Source organism: Oculina patagonica, chromosome 7 (assembly GCF_052425735.1).
Source record: "Oculina patagonica isolate OP01 chromosome 7, crgOcupat, whole genome shotgun sequence".
Lineage (NCBI taxonomy): Eukaryota > Metazoa > Cnidaria > Anthozoa > Scleractinia > Oculinidae > Oculina > Oculina patagonica.
In genome coordinates this window covers 19,419,643-19,439,243 of record NC_135764.1, presented here as the reverse complement: position 1 = coordinate 19,439,243, position 19,601 = coordinate 19,419,643, and the positions used below count along the sequence as shown (strand labels likewise).

The window sequence follows — 19,601 nt, the reverse complement described above, 5'->3', positions numbered from 1 at the left end:
TAACCCTAGGTGCTAGGGTAACCCTATGTGCTAGGGTTACCCGCCTGCTTGTATTTACTCGATGGCGGCGCTTATTTGAGGGCGGCGCTTATTTAAAATTTGCACGCCACAAAGAATCTTATCTTTTACAGTTATTGAAAAGAGCGTCTTTTGATTGTCAGTATTTGTCTCTTGCTGAGACAGAAGTGGCGCTAGCTGCTACGGTATGTGTATTTGTTACAGTTTTGTTTGCGCATTTGCCTTTGTTTGACTCAGCAACCAAAAAATAGCTTTCGCTAGCCCTCTTTGCTCTCTTTGCGCCATAATCCTGGTGTCTTTAGAACCACCAAATACGTAATTTCCGGTGAAACCCGAGCGTTAAACTTCGAGGCTCAAAAATCACTAGAAAAAAAGCGCTCTTGATCTCTTAAACACGCATATTCGTGCTTACTAAGACATAAACAAGCAAATGGAGCAAAGTTATGTTTTACTTCATAGGCACTTTAAACAACAATCATGATTTAATTAAATTATCCCTTTATACCTTCGGTGAGATTAGGAGGGTTCGATTTTTAAAATTTAGAGAATTATAGCTATACAAGATAACATAAGCTCAGCAAGGGCAAACGTTGGAGAGTCAGGAGGTGCTGCTCAGGGCCCGGAGGAGGGGGGGGGGGGTACCCAGGATTGCAAGTGACGGGGATGATCGAAGGATTTTTTTTGAGTTCGAGATTTTCGATTCCAGGATTTTTTGGGGTAAGAAAATTTGACAAAAGTATTTTTTGGATTTAAGTAGGGATGTTTTAGGGTATTTAAAACAATCTGAAGATTCGCATAAGTGCCTTGACTGCGTAGTTCTCTGATCAAAGTACAAACAACTGTGTTTTGCAGTTGATTTTTGAGGGGTCAATTTCTGATGTAGGTATCAAAATTTTTTGGGGGTTATGTTGGAAGCCCTAAGGATTTTTTGGGTCTTGATTTTTGCCCCCATTCGACCATCCCCGTCACTTGAAATCCCAAGTACCCACCTGGGCACAGGGCTACCTGTCTTTGCAACGTGCTATGGCCATGGCCATGAAGGCCACACTGTTTTTTACAAAAATCAAAGCGAACTCGAACATAAGTTATTGACCTTTAATAATCTCTTCCCGAGTTTATTACATGGCTGATTAACATTAATCGTTTTGTTTGTCCATGTTCAGAACATTACGGCGGTTACATATGTGCTTCCACAATGTGACGTAGCGCCATTCCGCTGGAAACGGTTTTTACACCTAAAGACGCAAAAGACAAAACGTTCGTCGAAATTAGTTCTTTATAGGTAATGTTCAGGTATTCATTTTCCTTATATTTTACATCTGAGTACCGCTAGCAGAAAAGCAATCCCAATAAAGCTAATGTTATGCCGGCGACAATCTTTACAATTTATCTTTTGCTAAGACAACTAGGACTGAGGAAAGGAGCAGTTTTTAGGTATAGTTGCAAAACAGATATAGCTCACTTGGTAAAGCAACCGGGATGTGAAAAAGGGCGAAAGAGATCATGTAAAACTAGTAAGATCCCGCTCAGTTTGATCTTAGAAGCATAGCCTTAATGCAAATAAAGACATTCATGTAAAATTGTCACCATACATTCGTCTACCACTAGTAAAACATAATGAAGATGAATTTATCAACAATAACACGAGCATGGAACAAAGAAAAAATCTGTCTTGCCCCCAGGAATCGGACCCCGGCCTCCCAGATACCGGTTGGGCGCTCTAACCAACTGATCATGAGCTTCGAGAGACTCGTGGTGAGCTAAGCCATTTACTAGGTTGATATGTGACACGCGTCCTGCATACTGCTAGGATCAGCAATGTCGAAATCATCGAGTGTGTAGTATTATGTAGTTGCTCCTGGTAGTTGGTAATTTTATGTACTCATCACCTCACATTCACTTTGCGGGTATAGACCTCGCAATTTACCAGCTTTCAGTTTCTTCATAGCTCAGTGGCTCGCTGGGACCTTAATGCTTTGCATTTTATTCTTTTTAACTTCTTTAAGATGAATTACAGTCCGTACTGCGCAATCTCGGCTGCAATGTTTATGTGAGCCTCACAAACAAAGCAAAACTAAAAATTACGTGACAAACTTACCTGTTTCTTCATTATTAACGCCAGATATCCTTGCAGAACAAATAATAACAAGTAGAAGAACCTTGACGCTATTTCAAACCGACGTTTCAGCTCATCGGAAGTTCTTGAACGAAGCGAACTGTAATGGCGGACTAAAAAACTTCATGTATGCTGTCACCGAAGTGTAACGTTTCAACGAATTCAAAACAAAAACGTAAACAAACCCCGAGTCTGCGCAGTACGGACTGGAAATCAGCTTTAAATTGAAATAGTTCACATATAAAAAATTTGCATTCGCGTTTACCGAAACAGTTAAGTTCAAAGCAGTAGCTAATGCTGTCTTTAACTGATAAATATTTACCTTTCTTAATCCCCACGTCTTTCCTCCACTCTTTGTTATGGTAACGACTTTTATTGGGTAGTCTTCAACCCAGGCTTGCTGATAAGATAGCTCCGCATTACACATCTCGTGTGGTGGATTTGAGTTACATCCCCATTTGCATCTTATCCTGTATGAAACAAATGGGTGCTCTGGATCAGAGAAAGACTTGGGGTGGATTATCATAAGTCACCTAACCATGTTTGTTATATGAAAGAGAGTGTTTTACTACGAAGTAAACTGCTGGTAGATTTCACGCGCCATTCCATCCGTGACGAATCGTTCATTGACGTCACGATTCCCGCCTTTTTCCGCTTTGTTGAAGCAAAGGAGACTATTGGCAGTATTGCCTTTGGTGAATGAACATGGTTTCCTGCGTCGTTTCTAGTAAGCAAGCTGGTTTGTTAGCGACGAAAAAGAATAAGTTGTCAGAAAAACTTTTAAACCAGAACCGATAAAGGAGACCTTTTACGATTTCCAGGTTTTTAGAGGGAATTTCACAGAGTTCAAGATATTGTAAAGAAATTGAAATCTATCGGCTGTCAAGACACTGCCGCATCGGATTAAAGGCAGTGATGTTCTCGATACTTTAATACGTGTAATTTAGTTGACAGGTATTTTGTGAGATTGGATTTCAGTACGTGTTTCTATATCCAGGGCACCAGGCGCTTTGCATTTTCTATGAAGGCCACTTTTTTAGAAAACAACTAAATTACAATTACTCCCCCAGTTTTTCCAATTGGATCGTGGAGCCGTCATATTGAAGACCTTGGAGAGCGAAATGGGGGGACAGAACAACACTTTACCTTCACCGTCATCCTACAAACCCAACACTGCTTATTTTTGCCCTTTGTCCAGATTTCGTTTGGTATCGTATCAAGAAATGCATTTCAACTTTGATAACAATAGGCTTTGTTTTACAAGCGAAAAATGACTCGGCTTTACGATCGAGTCTGTAAAAGATTCAGGGACATTCTTAATTAACTCTTTTCCGTCACGCTTTTCAGATTTGGTTACATATATACCCAAAAAAGCAAAAAATTCGCAAAAAATTGCGTTACATCCGATTCCCCCCATATTTGGAGAACAGAGAGGTTATAGATTTAGCCAATCACCTAGCGATTTTGGGCTAAGACACTTCAATGTGCCATACATGACGAATTTTTCATTTTCCACGTTTCGACCGTAAATATGGCGTCCGTGTCTAAGAGAGCGCGAGTCGAGTATGTCGATCCAGAAGACGTTCTAGACATGATTTTGGATGGCGATGAAGATCCCGGTGGTATTTCTAGTGGCTAGGAAAGCGATTTAGATCGCCAGCTCGAAAATCAGAGCGACGAATCAAGGTAAGCGATCAATAAACTTTCGAACACGAGGCTTCCCCAAAGTGACGCAGTTGACCACATGTTCTTGAAATGCGAGGATATGCTCTTGAGCATGCCTTTTTTACGTCCGAATTCTTGCCTATGTCATGAAAGATATCTATAAATTCATATATGGGAGTACACAGCTCAATAATTTTTGAGGAAAACTTCTTTTTGAGCGATATTTTGGTCCAACAAAAGGGGACGCGAAATTCGAGCCGATGCGAAAGTGATGTTGTGTTTCCATGGAGAGATGCGATGCGATGGTTGTATATAAAAAATCATATCTAATTCTAGATTCTATCTTTTTCAGCCAGATTTTCAGGACACTCTCCTGATATGATGAGGAACATTTTTCTTTTTAACAGTTCTGTACAATAACCTATCATCCTGGAAGAATTTTATTTTTTCCACAAATGTCATGAATAATTATACAAATGTATGCTAATTAGGATTTTTTTACTGAAATATTATGGGATGTCATGATGAGATTTTTTTTTTTTTTATAAGAAGACCATTTTATCCCCTTTCAATTGAGATATAGTAGTCCACATTGCTGTAAATACCTGTTAAGATATTAAATAAAATGTCCATTGTGGTCAATTTTGTGTTTTTTGTGACTGAAGGAAATAACAACAAGTTACCTGTAGCGACCAGATGACCTTGTAATCTCCCACAGAGCAGGGTCCTCTTGTTCTATGGTTACATAATACGTTCCATGGGATAGGGTCCAAGTCAACAACGCGTCACAAAGAGCATCGTTTGGGCAGTTGTACCGGTTGACGATACTGAATAAGTTGTTTCCATGAGGTACAAGCTTCCAGTAAAAGTTGCCTCCATCCACAAGGTTTGCACCTCGGTCCTTTTGAGCGATAAGAGGTACGGCTGACTCGTACCCGAGTCTTCCAAACGAGCGATCCACCCTTACGTTTATGAAGTACCTTCCAGCCAAGGAACGATCATAATTATCTACCTCTAGAACCTCCAACATATATGCGTCGGTAAGTTCGTATTTATCTGGATCAAAGTATGGAACGACATTGCTACCGATTTCAGACTCGTAAAGGAATTTAAATAGAGCTTTGGCACTTTTTCGGAGACTGTTTTGGATTTCATAAACACCGTTACGTATGTTTGATTGCGAATCAGGGATCAAAGCAGCCATCTGTTGCAAGATGACATCTTTCAAAATTGCCATTCGCACGTACAGCTCGATATACTTCAAGCATTTTTTCGCATCTGCGATCGTATTATCTCTTATTATATTACGAATCTCGGAAGCCAGAGTTCCCATAAATGCTACGCCATTATATACTGGAACATGGGCTGAGAGTGAAGTAGCTTCAGAATCACTGAGTTGGTTTCCGGATTTAGCAACTCCGTTCAAAAAATCTTTGGATTTTTGAAAATCAAAAATGGCCCCTTCAGCTTGGTTACTTAGATCTCGAGAGTACCATTTTTCGATTTCCTCCCTCACCACTTCACTGACGGGTTTTGGAGAAGTCCCTTTTCCAAATAGACTTAGAAAACCTGAAATGAAATTAAGTGCAACACCGATAATCTGCCCATGTGGCCCAGCTATGTTGGCGAAGGTAGCTATTATCTCAATAGCACCGCGAATGGCACCGACGGGATCTGTTCCAGCATTGGCGAACTTTTCCAACTTTCCGGCAGCTGCGTTCAGAGCTCCAGCAATTTCACCACGTCGTGTTGCTGGAGTCTGAAGCCAATTGGTCTCTAGTTGTTTTAGCCCGTTCTTTGCCCGAGTAGTCCATCCTTTGTTCTTGTCATCAGCAGCGGACTCCATATTGTCAAGTGAGTTTTCCAGGCTCGAAATAGCGTCACTGGGGGCTAGAAGACAAACACGGGGGTGAAACCTTGCTTTTATTTCATGATCTATATAAAAGTAAGGGTTAAGTCGCACTAGGCAAAACAGGCTTATACTGCAGTAGCCTCTCCCAGTTGCCAAAGCAGAAATTAGGCGCATCGCACATTGCCCTGGGTGGTATTCTAGTCAAAAGTGTGTTGCAAGAAAGGACAATACAAAAACCCCGAATCCAATGCAACGCGACGACCAATACAACGGGGGACTCTCAAGTCACTTGTCTTTTTCCTTGTATCAGTGGGTTATCTTATTCTCATAAGTGATCGAAAACAAAAATGTATGCATGATTCGTTGTGCAAAAGCTAAGCTTCAATGCTGTTGCGACTCTAAAGCGGCCAAGCTGACTTTTCCTCTCCGATTCGAACTGGGTGATGATTATCTAGTTAAATAGCTATTGAGCAAAAAGTCAAGTGGATTCTTAGCAGTTAAGTAGATTTGTACCAAAGGAATTTTATCAATAACTGAGGATTAAAGAATTCTAAATAGCATCCCTTTAATTTTTTAAAAGTTAGTTTATATGTAGTCGCATCGCAAAAACGCGAACCCTCAATAACTCGCACCTCCCGCTAACTCGAACCTTTTTCGATTCCCGTCCTAGTCGTTTTCTTACTAGTTTTACCCTCGATAACTCGAACTCCCAATAACTCGAACCTTTTTCTATTTCCCTGGAAGGTTCAAGTATCGGGATTCAACTGTATTTAATTTTATAGTTGAGCGTGTTTTTTACATGAGCTCCAGACTCGGAAGATTGGGCAAGCACTCCCACTGCCATCGAACTAATATTTTATTCTATTCCATTCTATTTAACAATTAGATTATTCGCTCTCGATTTCTATGCGCGATAGTTGCCCGGGATAGTTGATGAGGGCTTCGAGCGCATAATCTAATTGTTTTAGTATAAATCTACTAGACGTTCAAAACTTGACAACAAGACAAGCTGTCGTTTTTACTGAATAATGTTATAAATAAAATAGGTCATCCTACACGCGGATGATTGACAACTGCACCACATTGCATTGGCTTCTGTGTCCGCGTTTTCATTTTATTCACGGTTTATTGAAACCGTTTAATATTTGCTCAAAACTGACGGAAAAGCCGATTTTTTGTTGTAAAATGACAACTGGAACATGTACTAACTTACAAGGGCCCATGGAATTCAAGTTTTTTAAAATTCGAAAACGTAAACGATAAGATTAGAAATTTCTGAAAAGTTGGACAATTTGTTCGCAAGGAAGAAACCACACTGTGTTTAGCTTTTGTGCGCGCCTTTGCATTTGCTCGAAACTGAACAAAAAGCCAGGATTTTCATTGTAAAATGACAATTGAGAGATTTGCTGACTACCAAAGGCCCTTTGGAAGTCAAGTTGTTTTAAATGTTGGAAACGCGAACGATTAGAGATTTATGAAAAGTTGAACGAGTCGCCCGCAGGGAAAAACTTTGAATTCGCTTTTAATTTTGTTGATGCATAAAAACTTACAAGTTGAATCTGTGTAGCTCTTGTTTTACTGCTCCTCGATGGGGACGATGAAATTGCGTTGGATTGCAAACCATTTTAAAATTTATTTCCACAAAATGTCTTGATGAATCGCATCCCTGAATGTTATAAAATTATAAAATCGTCCGCGTAAATTATTGAACTTTATTTTCTTATCATTTTCTTACCGCGTGAAATCTTCTTTACATATTTCGTTACAGTCTTAATCTTCTCCGAAATCTTCTCGAATAGTTAATTATCCAAGTCCTTCTTCACAGTCAATTTAAAAAGCGAAAAAGCGGCGGCCATTCTGTTGACGACCGCCCGCTGTTTCGCTACTCACTTTCTACAACAGAATATATAGTGAATAGCGTAGCCAATCAGAGAGCAGAATTCGTGATAGAACGCTAGTAGATTTATACTAGCTATAGTCTATTTTAGTCTAGTCTAGTTTAGTCTATTCTATTATGTCAGTCCATCTGCTCACGGGAATCGTCGTGGAACTTGTCCTGGGCTGTTTCATTCTTGGACGACTGTTTCTTCTCGTGTTTTGCTTTCGCCTGGGATACATGAATGAAAACATCTGATCAAACGTAAAGCAGATAAATATTTGGTTGTAACCGACCTTTTAAAAGCCTGTGCAGTCTACTCTGCAGGTACAACTGCTGGTACAACAAGCGACAAGGCCGTCATACTACTTGGCCTTCAGTAATACTCAGGCTTCTTTGCAAGACTTAAACACAATAAAATAATAACTAGAAATAGTTGACACTAGATTGCCCCCGGTGTTAATCAGGTTTTCTTTTCTGTACATCTTTTATAGTACATTTGATTGGAAATTAAATTTTCTGTTTGGGATGTTTATGAAGAAAACGCTCCCTGTTGGCTTGTGTTTTCTAATGGTTTCTGGACTTTTCTTCATAAAGATGGAAAGAGGACATACGTTTTAGTTAAAGTCGAGTGAATAAACAAAACAACACGAAAATCGGAAATAAATCGGAAAGATTTATGATACAGTAAATTCAATTACAAGAACGCGACAACATCATCTTGACATCATTTTGTCATGTTTTGCGCACGTGTTTTCGCTGATGGGTTGTCATCATCACCCAATCACCACGCAGAGATTCGTTCATCTTGTGTCATATTGACCAATCACCTTACAGGCATTCATCACACCTCCCGATACCCACTTGCAGGCATTCTGTCGGCATTCTGCACAACCCCCGATACTATTTGCGCGCCCATTTTGGTCAAATCGATTACAATGCGGATTACAATGATGCTTCCTCGGGTTTTGGCCTCTGGGCGGGGGCAATAATGATGATGATGATCGACCGACCGACAATAAACGTAATTAGTTTGTTGGATTGCTACATTCAATTCCGAGTACTATAGCAATGTTCACCGTGATTTCGATTGAAGAACATGAAGTCATTACATGGCTCTAAATCCCACTCTGATTGGATAATTGGTTATTGGTTGGTCTCCGTATCAAAACATTTCTAAAACTGAACATGCTTTAGGTTACGTTTATGCCTTTATGTTGTACCTTTTTTAGAACCTTTTCAAGCCAGCCCTCTTCTCCTTCACTTGTTAGGATGTCAGTTATGTCCTCTTTTTTGTCTTGATGGACAAATTTCCTCTTCCGTCCAAAACTCCCTAAAGGAACGAAACCAAAGAAGAGAGATAATGCAAATAAACCAAATCCACGAGCAACACCAAAAGTACTCAATAGGGTTTCCCGGTCCCCAATTTTCAGAATGCCTAATGTGGAGCTTGACACCTTCGCCCATTAATTCTTACATTTTGATTGGCCATTGAAACAAAAGCTATAAAAAAGTTGTCAAAAGCTAATCAAAAACCTTGTAAACTACCATAGGTACGGCTTTTTTCACAGTTACAATATTTTAATTTTAACACTTTACAGTTTTTTTGTTGTCAGAACGTGATTTTTTCTGGCTAAGGTTATCGGACCACCACTCTTGAGGGGAGTCATAATTTTGGGAAGAACTTTGTATTTTTCTACTGTTACTGGTATACAATAAACCTGTGTTTGAAGAACAAAAGTGTTGTATTGCGTTGATGCTGGGCAAGGACTAACGCCTGTTTCTTTCTATTGATAAGTAGTGGCAAAATTAACCGCCTTTCTGAAATTAAGCGGTAGATATTTCGATAGTCAGATCGAAATAGGAGATTAATAATAATTAACAATTATTCGCCGAAGGCGAAGTGATCATCAGTTGACCCTAGTGAAATTCTTTTTATTACGCTTTAAGCATTCGAGTAAGGAAAATTAGGAGGAAAGGTTTATGAACATAAAACTGCAGTAAAGAAAGGAGTGTGAATTCAATGGATCTTTAATTTAGAATTTGTCCTAGCACACGGTGAAAAAAATATTAAATTGCGCTTCACTGATTATGAAACCTGTCAAAAACCTAAACATTGGAAAATGCTTTGCGTTAATTCTTCACGAGTTTAAAACCGTGAAATAAGTTAAAGAACACTTTACTGTAGATGCCGTAAAAACTCTATTGAGAAAGGTCAGGAATAAAGGTTTGTTTAGAGTGAATTGTTAATTGAATGTTTGTTGCTGTCTACATGTAATAGCACGTCCATAAAAAAGTCACAATAAAGAGTAAATGGGGGGAAAAGTATATTTCTCAAGGGGAACTTATAGGGGGGAGGGCGCAAAGAAAAAAGGAGGCTTTTTACGATACAAGACCTATATAGAAAAAGTGCTGCTAGTCGAAAAGCCGCGGACTTGAGTTCCCACAGGGCAGAAATCATGTTACTTAACTCCTGAACAGACCCCTGACGCAAACAAAGGAAACACAATTCGTTTTAGGCAAAAAGAGAAGTTCGGTAAGAAATCCAACTACAAGAAATCAACTGAGACAACTAGTGCCTAATAAACCTCTCTGCCACCCACACATAACATCAATAGAATTACCCCGGGTGGGAGGGTGGCGAAACAAAATTAGCAGTTCATTACAAAACAGAACGTGTACGGTTGAGGTCAAGCTGACGCAAAATGAATCTCGAACATGTTAACCTGATACTAAAGGGTGTGCGTCCAAATGGGGGTATTATGGTTTAGGTTTAGATTTGTATTAAGGTTTAGGTTCGACACACTTCGACTGGGAGGAGAAAAAGAAGCAGGCCAAGAGCCACCGTGGCGGACACAGTGATGAAGGAGTCGAATAAGATGGGTCTATCATGGGGCGAAGCGCAGGCCAAGGCTTAGGACAGGGTTGAGTAGCGAAGCGATCCTATGTCCCAGACGCGACGAAGAGGTTGATTGAGAGTGTGTTTTGGAACAAACATGAGTATCCCTTTGGTCTGGTTGATCTGAAACTTGTCTTAAATCACGCCCGTGGTTTGTTTCAAGGAGAACAAGTTTTGGCACGCCCAACGCACAATTTGTCAAATCACATCAATTATTGAAAGTAGCAAAAACATCAACGAAACCGATACTTTCACAAAACAAAAGGACTCATAGATTACTTGCCACTTCATTTTTACTGCAAAAAAGTGTTACTACAGCTATTAGTGGTTTTTGTACCTTGAGATCCACACCTAGTTTTATCGTGCTTGAAAGACAGGAATCCAACACATTAACCAAAGCACCAGCAAAGACGAAATCAACCTTTGTGGTGAAACGCGAGTCTGAGTGTAGTTTCGTTCTGCCATTACTGCCGTTGATAGCTTATCGATTCGTAGATACGAAGTTAGTGTAGTAATATGTCATAAACATTTCATTTGAAGAGGACCGATATTATTCGTATACTGGTTCTTTAACAATAAGGCACAAGTCAGACTTAGTCCAGTACAAAACAAAACGTAAAAATCGTCTTCCTGGCTACAAACTTTAGTACATTTTTAAGAAACCTATTGAATATGTTCCAAAGAAATTTGTCTACACCTTGTTTTCACACGATTATAAGTGAACATCCCCTTTCTACTAATGCAAAAAACACCTTTACGCACAAACAATTGAATAACAAGTGAGATGGCTGACATAATACCTAGACAATTTGCCGAATAAAGAAGACATGGTTCACAGAAAGCTTAGTTTCTACAGATATTTCTTTGCACCGGTTATCGAATGTGTGTCCAAGAATTTGTATAAGATAAAGAGCACAGACAGAACAAAACTAATTTTGTTTTCTGAAAATTAATGTTTTACCGTGGAACGAATCTTTGCCCAACGCATATGAAACCGTAACCACACGCAGGTCACCTTTTCACTCGCCGAGTCAACTGATAAAAGTGGTTCTTTTCGGTGGTATCAGTCGAATGGGTTTCTATACGGCTCTTTCAACTATTCCAAATACTGATTTAGTTCACGGAAACAAACTCCATTAACCTATTTCTAAAAGGACCTCGCCCGGAAAGTTTGGCATCAATTATCTGCTTAAGCTCATGTCAAATGTGAGCTACCTCTTCACCTTGAAATATCTTCAAGAAAGGTCTCGATTTTTACTTTCATGCCGGAAGCAGTTATTTTTCAGTTTAATGGACGGTTGTTAACACTTAAGACCATATCCCTCACTGTAAAAATCAGTGGGTGGCCGTTGAGGCTCTCGACATTTAGCTTCAGGAGTTATAAGACTAGAGTTTGAATTGGTTCTTAGTCGTTGTCACGTTTACACCTACCTTGTAAAGGGAGCAGCACCAACACTGAAATAATTATCAGTAAACTGTACTTCATATTGTCACCTGTTAAAGAAAAGAAGATGTTAAGAATTTAAATTGTTTTTCTCCTTCACAAAATTTCACAAAGAGATAAGAAGTCACGTCCTCACAGTGAAACTTACAATATAATTATTGATATTTTGTCGTCATTTACAACCAAATTTCTTCTTTTGCAACGACATTGAAAAAATTATAATAACAACTACAAATCACTTACACATGTAAAACAAGACAACAGTAAGTGATACGACTTGAAACGGAAAAAAATTAGCAAAAAACGACCGTCATTGTGTCAGACGACTAAACGAGAAACGGTGGGATAACTTGGTATTAGGTAATAGTACAAGTAGCTGTAGGAAGGAACTGATACTAAAACTGTCAACGAACGTTAAATTTAAAAGCTTTAGTATAACTCGGTTCTTACCTTACTGTTAGCCAGGCAAGGTGTTCTGTTACTGCGCCAGTTTTCACCAAGCCTTTTCTCGTCGTGTGTTCACGGCTCATGAACAATGTTGCCACCTTTTCTGGTGTCATAATTCAAATAGCAAAGACTGCGATTAGCCGGGCACGCAACTTGTCAACTCCCACTTATTAAAATTGAAAAACTCAAAGTCAAAACCAATAAAGTAATAAAACTAGTGTGCTGGTGTTGTTTTATGTTGCTGTTCAAATAAGGATAAAGTTAAGAAGAGTAAAATAAAAGCAATATATCAAATTGTAGAGAAAATAATGACAACTCCTTTCAATTTAACAGATAAACAATCTTCAATATAACACTTGAGATTGCCCATAGCTTCAATTTCTAGTTAGCTCCCATTTTAGTGTGTTTTTTAATGAGTGAGTTTTAATCAGTGAGTTTCTCTTATTTCGGTCAGTGCACTTTACGAAATGTTCCGCCATGTTACTTGAGTAAGCCTAGTGTACCTAATTATGTTAAGTTTTCACTTGAAAACGATGTTTGTTTCATTAGTTTAGGGTTAATTTAAATCCTTTAGAGCAGATTTATCCCATTTCGCCCTTTTTGTTTGACTGCCTCGAGTTACCGTCCTGTCTCCAACAAGGGCCCACCCTCAAAATAGCAAAGTTTAATAGGCGCCCGGTCGCCACATCGGATTTATTGAAAGTGTCCCATCTTTAAAAACGGTCATCGTCCGCAAAGATTACGCATAAGTCTGTCAGATATTATAATGAAACTGAGGCCTAATTGATTTCATGTAGATGATTGAAAGTTAAAAAAACCGCATTCGTAGCTACAGTGAAGAGCGTGCGTGGCCGACAACTAACATCCCTACAGACTCGATGCCTGTGGTAATCTGCCGTTCGTTCTCAGCTCGATATGGGATAACATAGCACAGTTGGCTTTCATTGTATATGATGGACTTATTCCTCTCTCTATAGTGTACATGAACAATTATGTCGCCTGATGGCTTGTGCTTTGTTTGAAATAGGACAAAGTATATTTTTCAGATAACTAGCTTACTAAACATAGGTAAGACACAAAGGGGTAGTCAAACACAAAAATGACTAAAACGAAAATGTTTTGCTTTAGCTGATGAGACTGGAGATATTTTTCCGGTGCAATTAACAATGAATCAATACCAGCCTCAATCACTGTTGATTTTTCCACTGAATCTTATGATATATGAAATTTGAAAAACGTATCGTTTTGTATATAGAGAATAATACATGGGCGCGCGTAGATATGGAATTTCTCTTCGAGTGTTCAATTCAAGATCTCACTCGTTCGTTGCGCTCACTCGTGAGATATCAAGTTGAACACGTGAAGAGAAATTTCATATCTCTATGCAACCATGTACTATTTTGTTTATTTTATAAACCTAGTAATTACGAGGTTTTTGAAGATTTCCGACCATTTTCCGAAGATTTCCGAAGATTTCCAAAATGTTGTCCGAAGGTCATACGAATGTTTGCGAACATTTTTCGATCTTTTCCGAAGATTTCCGAAGATTGTTGTGGAAGATCCGAAGATGTTTCGACTTAATATCGATAAACTTTGGCACATTAACGTGATTAGTCAGACACACGTAAAAAATATCGTTATTTTACACACATTGAAATAGAGATTACTTCATGGAAAATGCGCGCGTACGATTTTTATTCACGAGTTGAGTAGTATCAGAAAACGAACGAGTGGGCGTAGCAAACGAGTGAGTTTTCTGATACAACTTTACGAGTGACTAAAAATCGTACAAAGCATTTTCCATGGTGAAATTTGTATATTTTATAGATACTGAGGTTTTTGAAAAGCAAATTAAATCGCTCGACTTTTTATCAGTTACGCACGTGTTTAGGAAACCCATTCATCTTCCATAAACTAAAATAGCTAAAACATGTTTGTCGTTCAAAATCACATCTTTAATGCAGTAGCACAAGAAATGAGACGTCAGTTTATACTCTCACAATACAGCAACAACTTTTGATAGAAAACCTGACTGAGACTTGTACAAAACTTGCAAGAAAACGCTGAATAACTCAACGCAAACTCGAGCGAACTTTTACCAAATTAAATCAAGAAAACAGTCTGCCAAAACCAAGGACAAACCTGCAGTGTCTTAGTCATCATCTGAATCAAACCTCGCTACAATCCCTCGGAGTGAAGACAGCCCGTATTCTTGTCCTTCCTTTGTGCGAATTTACTCAAAGGTTTTTTCAACTCAGCAGGAGCAATCTCGCTTCGTGTTTCTCTTTTTGTTTGAAAAAAAAATTGTGAAAACAAGGCCGTCTTGTTTTCTTTATAGTGTTTTGGTTTTCCTGTTCTGCAAGATAAACGACTCAGTTGAGCCGTTAAAGACACAAAAAAACCTTGAACGTGTCTCCGCCATGTCGCCGGTGTTTACGACGAGAATCAAAATGGCGTTGCGGTGTTGTTCACAAGTGAGTTTTCGTTGTTCGCGCTTGTGATTGGACGAACGACGTTTTTCACTAGTGAGTTCTCATCGTTCGCCTTTCCTATTGGCTAATGCATTTTACGTATCATTTGTACGCAATCGCTTTTTCGTGAGAAAATCTCAGTATCTACGATATAAATACTGTTTTACCCTGTGGTCAAAATCCAAATGAACAACCCCAGTTTATATTGGTAATAGGACTGAGTGGAGTCCAATTTGGTCTTCAATCATACAAGTGATTAACAAAATCCAGGGGGGGGGGGGGAAAGAAACTCCCTTTGTTACACGGCTGAAAAAGGGGTCATAGCGGTGCCGGGCAACCGAATGAGCGCAATAGCTATCGAATGGTTGCTAAGGTCACAGTGAATAGCTTGACAAAGCCATTGTCTAGTTCCCATGTTAGTCTGGGAGCAATGGTATTCCCGTGGGAATTTCGTGAAGATTTTTGCCGACTAGTTTAGAAGTGTTAAGGGGGACCTAAGGAACACGATAAATGTTGTCGGCAATCTTGTAACCAGTGCAGACGGATTCTATGGGGCGTTGAAATGTGCCCTGTGTGGCTCAGCATGAAAACGAGGCTGAAGTTCTAAATTGCTTCGCGCAAGTTCTAAATTGGTTGAAATTTTGCCGTTTTTTGTATTTTAGGACGAAATTTTACTAGTCCTTAAAATTATGAAATAAAAATACTATAGCTTGCACTGATTATACTGGTCACAGGTCTTAGCCCTATTGAGACTCGGGGGAGGGGGCTTTTCACGCCCGCAATGACTTTGGACGCTTATAACCTTTTCAGGGTTCAACTAATAGCTGCCAAACTTTGCGAATTTATCTAAAATTTATCCGAGAATATTTTCGTAGGATAGATTGTTGTGTCAGGAACTTGAAATCACCATGGCAACGGCATTTTGACAGGCACGTTTTCCCAAATTTGTAATTTTCGTGTTTCTATTAATGAAAATTAACTTTGATGCAAATATTTTCACCTTTTTACGGTCGGTAAGCACAGTTTTATTGATTTTAAGTACTTTGAAGTTATTTTGGGTGGTTTTCTTGCGTTTTGGAAAAATTTTGAAATCCAAGATGGCGGATCCAATATGGCGGCTGATATGGATAGTCTCGATCACGTGACCATGAAATCGAGGCTACATTTTCTTGTGATTCTTGTGGAAGGACCTGGAACCATAGTACCTCCCGACCCCTTGCCAAACAGTTTCCAAGTTATGTCAGTAGGAATGATAATGATATGATAATGATAATCAATTTATATAGCGCATTTTTCATATGTAATGTTCAAATGCGCTGTACACATACTGTAATTTACTACACAAAGGCCAGACCACAACACCGGGAACTTGCTGCCCTACTCTTTGCGAATAGTGTGTGGGTTCTTTAACGTCCCCTGTTATAAAACTGAAGATACAGGAGACGGGACCTACGGTTTATCGTCCTTTGCCGAGAAGACTAGAATGTCTAACCATTTGCAGATGTATTTACAAAGGCAGCACATTCTCCTCAGTTATTTTAAGACCCTGAGTGTTGGTCCAGTCTGGGGTTCGAACCCACGACTTCCTGCACAGCAGTCCGGCGCTCTACCATCTGAGCTAACCAGGAGGCGGTCAATGAATATCCCGGCGTTCGGCAACTTAACGAAATTAAAAGGCTATTCATGGTCTAGTGACGCTAGTAAAAACCGTTTTTTCAATATATGTAATATGTCTACAGACCCTCCCATTCCCCCTCTCAGATTGTAGCAAGTTTTGTGGGTGAACTTTCTACGCATCGCTACAGTCGTCCAATCCTCGGTTTTCACTACGCAGACATAAAAGCAGTCTAGTTTTGAAACGCCTAAAAACAAAGTTCAATAAATGATTGATTTTCCTCTTTGTCCACATTCAGAACCGAAAGACTTGCACTTCATTCTATTAGGACATTTTGCAAAATAATGGGCATCTTTGACCACTTATAGTCCACATCCAATAGGTTTCTGTTGCTGCAGTTATTGTTAATTTTAAACTTAACATATGCATGTCGAGGTTTTAACAGTTTTAAAACAATATACGATAGTAATTAATATCTAAGAATCTTTATTTGATACTGGAAGTAATCAGTTGTTTCAAAGCTTAGCCAGTCAGGGGAGCTGTTTTTTTTTAAACAAAAAACCTAGCCCGGCCCCTCAGACCGGGCATTTTTTGGACCTTCTTGGACCAAGGGCGGTCCAAGAGCGCCCACCCCCCCCCTCCCATGTAGCTTCTAGAATAACTTTCAGCAATCACAATGAAGCTAAAAGGATGTATAGTATGTCCGAACATCTATCTTTTGGTATACGTCACGTGGGATGACTATGTCACATCACGTGCAATTACATTATGATGTCAAAACAGCCGCCATATTGGATCCGCCATCTTGGATTTCAAAATTTTTCCAAAACGCAAGAAAACCACCCAAAATAACTTCAAAGTACTTAAAATCAATAAAACTGTGCTTACCGACCGTAAAAAGGTGAAAATATTTGCATTAAAGTTAATTTTCATTAATAGAAACACGAAAATTACAAATTTGGGAAAACGTGCCTGTCAAAATGCCGTTGCCATGGTGATGTCAAGTTCCTGACACAACAATCTATCCTACGAAAATATTCTCGGATAAATTTTAGATAAATTCGCAAAGTTTGGCAGCTATTGGTTGAACCCTGAAAAAGTTATAAGCGTTCAAAGTCATTGCGGGCGTGAAAAGCCCCCTCCCCCGGGTCTCAACAGGGTTAAGAGCTGTGACCAGTATAATCAGTGCAAGCTATAGTACTTTTATTTCATAATTTTAAGGACTAGTAAAATTTCGTCCTTAAATACAAAAAAACGGCAATATTTCAACCAATTTAGAACTCGCGCGAAGCAATTTAGAACTTCAGCCTCGTTTTCATGCTGAGCCACACAGGGCACATTTCAACGCCCCATAGAAACCGCCTGCACGGGTTACAAAAGTGCCGACAACATTTATCGGGTCCTTTAGACCCTCCACAACACTTTTACTCTGGTCGTCAACAATCTTCACGAAATTCCCACGGAACTTTTTTCAGCGACATTTGCTCCTGGACTATGTCTTGGTCTTGACCGTGCACAAAACACAATAGCTATTTGCATTTTGTTTGTTCTTTTTAAGTTTGCCGGACATAACAACAAACAGTGATAACGGTGTCAAGTCTGGCAAAAGTAGGGCTTGAGAATTATACCAATTAAAAATAACTCCAATGATTCTGAAATGATTTACCATTATTTGGTTGTTAAATGTCAACCGTGACCAATTTTTCGCTTGGTATTCCACGCCGCTTAAACATTCTCAGTGACGTGAAACATCAGTGAGAAATCAGTGGCGCGAAACATCAAACGCAAACACCGCCACTATTCGCATTTCACACGCATGCAGTCATTAATATTTAAATATTTCTGAGGAAACAAAACTTTTGGTGACGTCATTCTTAGCAACGGCTTGGTTGATATAGACGCGCACCGTTTCCAGGCACTGCTATGTCTCCAAAGAAAAGTGCCGACTTTCTTCCCCCTCCTGACAAAATGGGACCCCCGCTTCACTGCAAGTCCAGTATCATAATTTACTGCAAGTCTGTTATAATTAACAATTATTCGCCGAAGGCGAAGTGATTATTGCTGTTCGTCTCGGGGATTATTCAACATTATTAAAAACTAGCAATGGTATATTGCAATTCCTGAGTTTTGATTGGTTAACAGGCAATGGTATATGATCTCATATACAATTGGCCACAAATAAGTTAGCCTATACGCGTCAACAAAAACAGATGGGGAGCTCAAATATTGCAATTTTTTGGGCGTTTTTAATAAAACAATTATTCCACTCGCGCTTGTTGGATATTAGATCGTTATAGCTAACTCGGCGCTTTGCGCGTCGTTGGCTATCTACCATCTCATATTTAACGCGCGCTCGTGGAATAATAAGATTTGAACAAAGGGCTGGAAGGACTATCGAATTGAGAAAAAGTGATAGTGCGGATGGCTTTCTTTTGAAGTATAAATATTGGTTTAAGTGTTGACTCATATGTGTCGAGTATGTGCAAAGTTGCATTAAAGATAAGGAACGCCGTCAGCCATTCTGTTTCGTGAAAGTGAATTTAAAGCCACGACCGGAAGCAATTGAAGAAGCTTCTGGCTGGCCATTGAACGCTGGAAGCACATGTCAAAACCTCCATCACCCACGAAGAATATAAAGATTGCAATGATTCCTCCTAAATTCGGTCACCAAGGTTACTCCCGCGAGATCCAAGTTGATTGACAGGAAGCTCATGTCCTCAATAAAATTTATAAGAGTCCACAGTTTGTTTTTCCTCGATCGCGCGCGCCCTTTTTTTCGCACGAATCCTTCTTCGCGCGTCTTTATCCCCCGCCAAGCCTCGCACTCCCTTACTAAATTTTGAGAGAAAAACAGACTGCAAGCAGTCTAGGTTTTTTGTAGAGGTAGCTTTCTGAAGAGTGTCTCACTGCAATAGGAGGCGCTTATTAAAAACACGTAAAAATGGGAGCTTATCTAGCGTGGGGCCTGAGCCCTAATGACTGGCTGCGCTTGCGCCGTGTGTGCGTGTGAAAAGCGAAGCGTGTGTGCTTCGGTGTTTTCCTTTTCGTTTACGTTACATTTGGTTGTGAAAAAAAAAGACAATGGAAGAAACTGTTACAGCGTTAGAGAAGAAATTAGCCCAATTGGAAGCGAAACTTGCCACGAAAATCGAGAGCTTAGCATCTGCTTCGGCCAGCTCAGCCAGCTCGCCTGATGTA

At 39.5% G+C, this 19,601-nt stretch overlaps 3 protein-coding genes across 3 annotated transcripts in view; 2 read left to right on the top strand and 1 right to left on the bottom strand.

Annotated features, from left to right (window-relative positions):
* Positions 1 to 19,601, top strand: part of LOC144661116 (toxin CrTX-A-like) — a 285,950-nt gene that overhangs the window by 198,419 nt on the left and 67,930 nt on the right. The gene's annotated exons all lie outside the window — the stretch shown is intronic.
* Positions 1 to 19,601, top strand: part of LOC144661103 (uncharacterized) — a 249,438-nt gene that overhangs the window by 182,882 nt on the left and 46,955 nt on the right. The gene's annotated exons all lie outside the window — the stretch shown is intronic.
* Positions 1,095 to 12,396, bottom strand: LOC144661101 (uncharacterized). The gene is made up of 7 exons (XM_078521804.1): positions 12,321 to 12,396; positions 11,858 to 11,920; positions 8,751 to 8,860; positions 7,686 to 7,758; positions 4,483 to 5,689; positions 2,457 to 2,604; positions 1,095 to 1,253 (listed from the first exon to the last, which is right to left on the bottom strand). Exons 2-7 carry the CDS (start codon positions 11,910 to 11,912, stop codon positions 1,248 to 1,250), a joined length of 1,599 nt encoding a protein of 532 aa, XP_078377930.1. The 5' UTR covers positions 11,913 to 11,920; positions 12,321 to 12,396; the 3' UTR covers positions 1,095 to 1,247.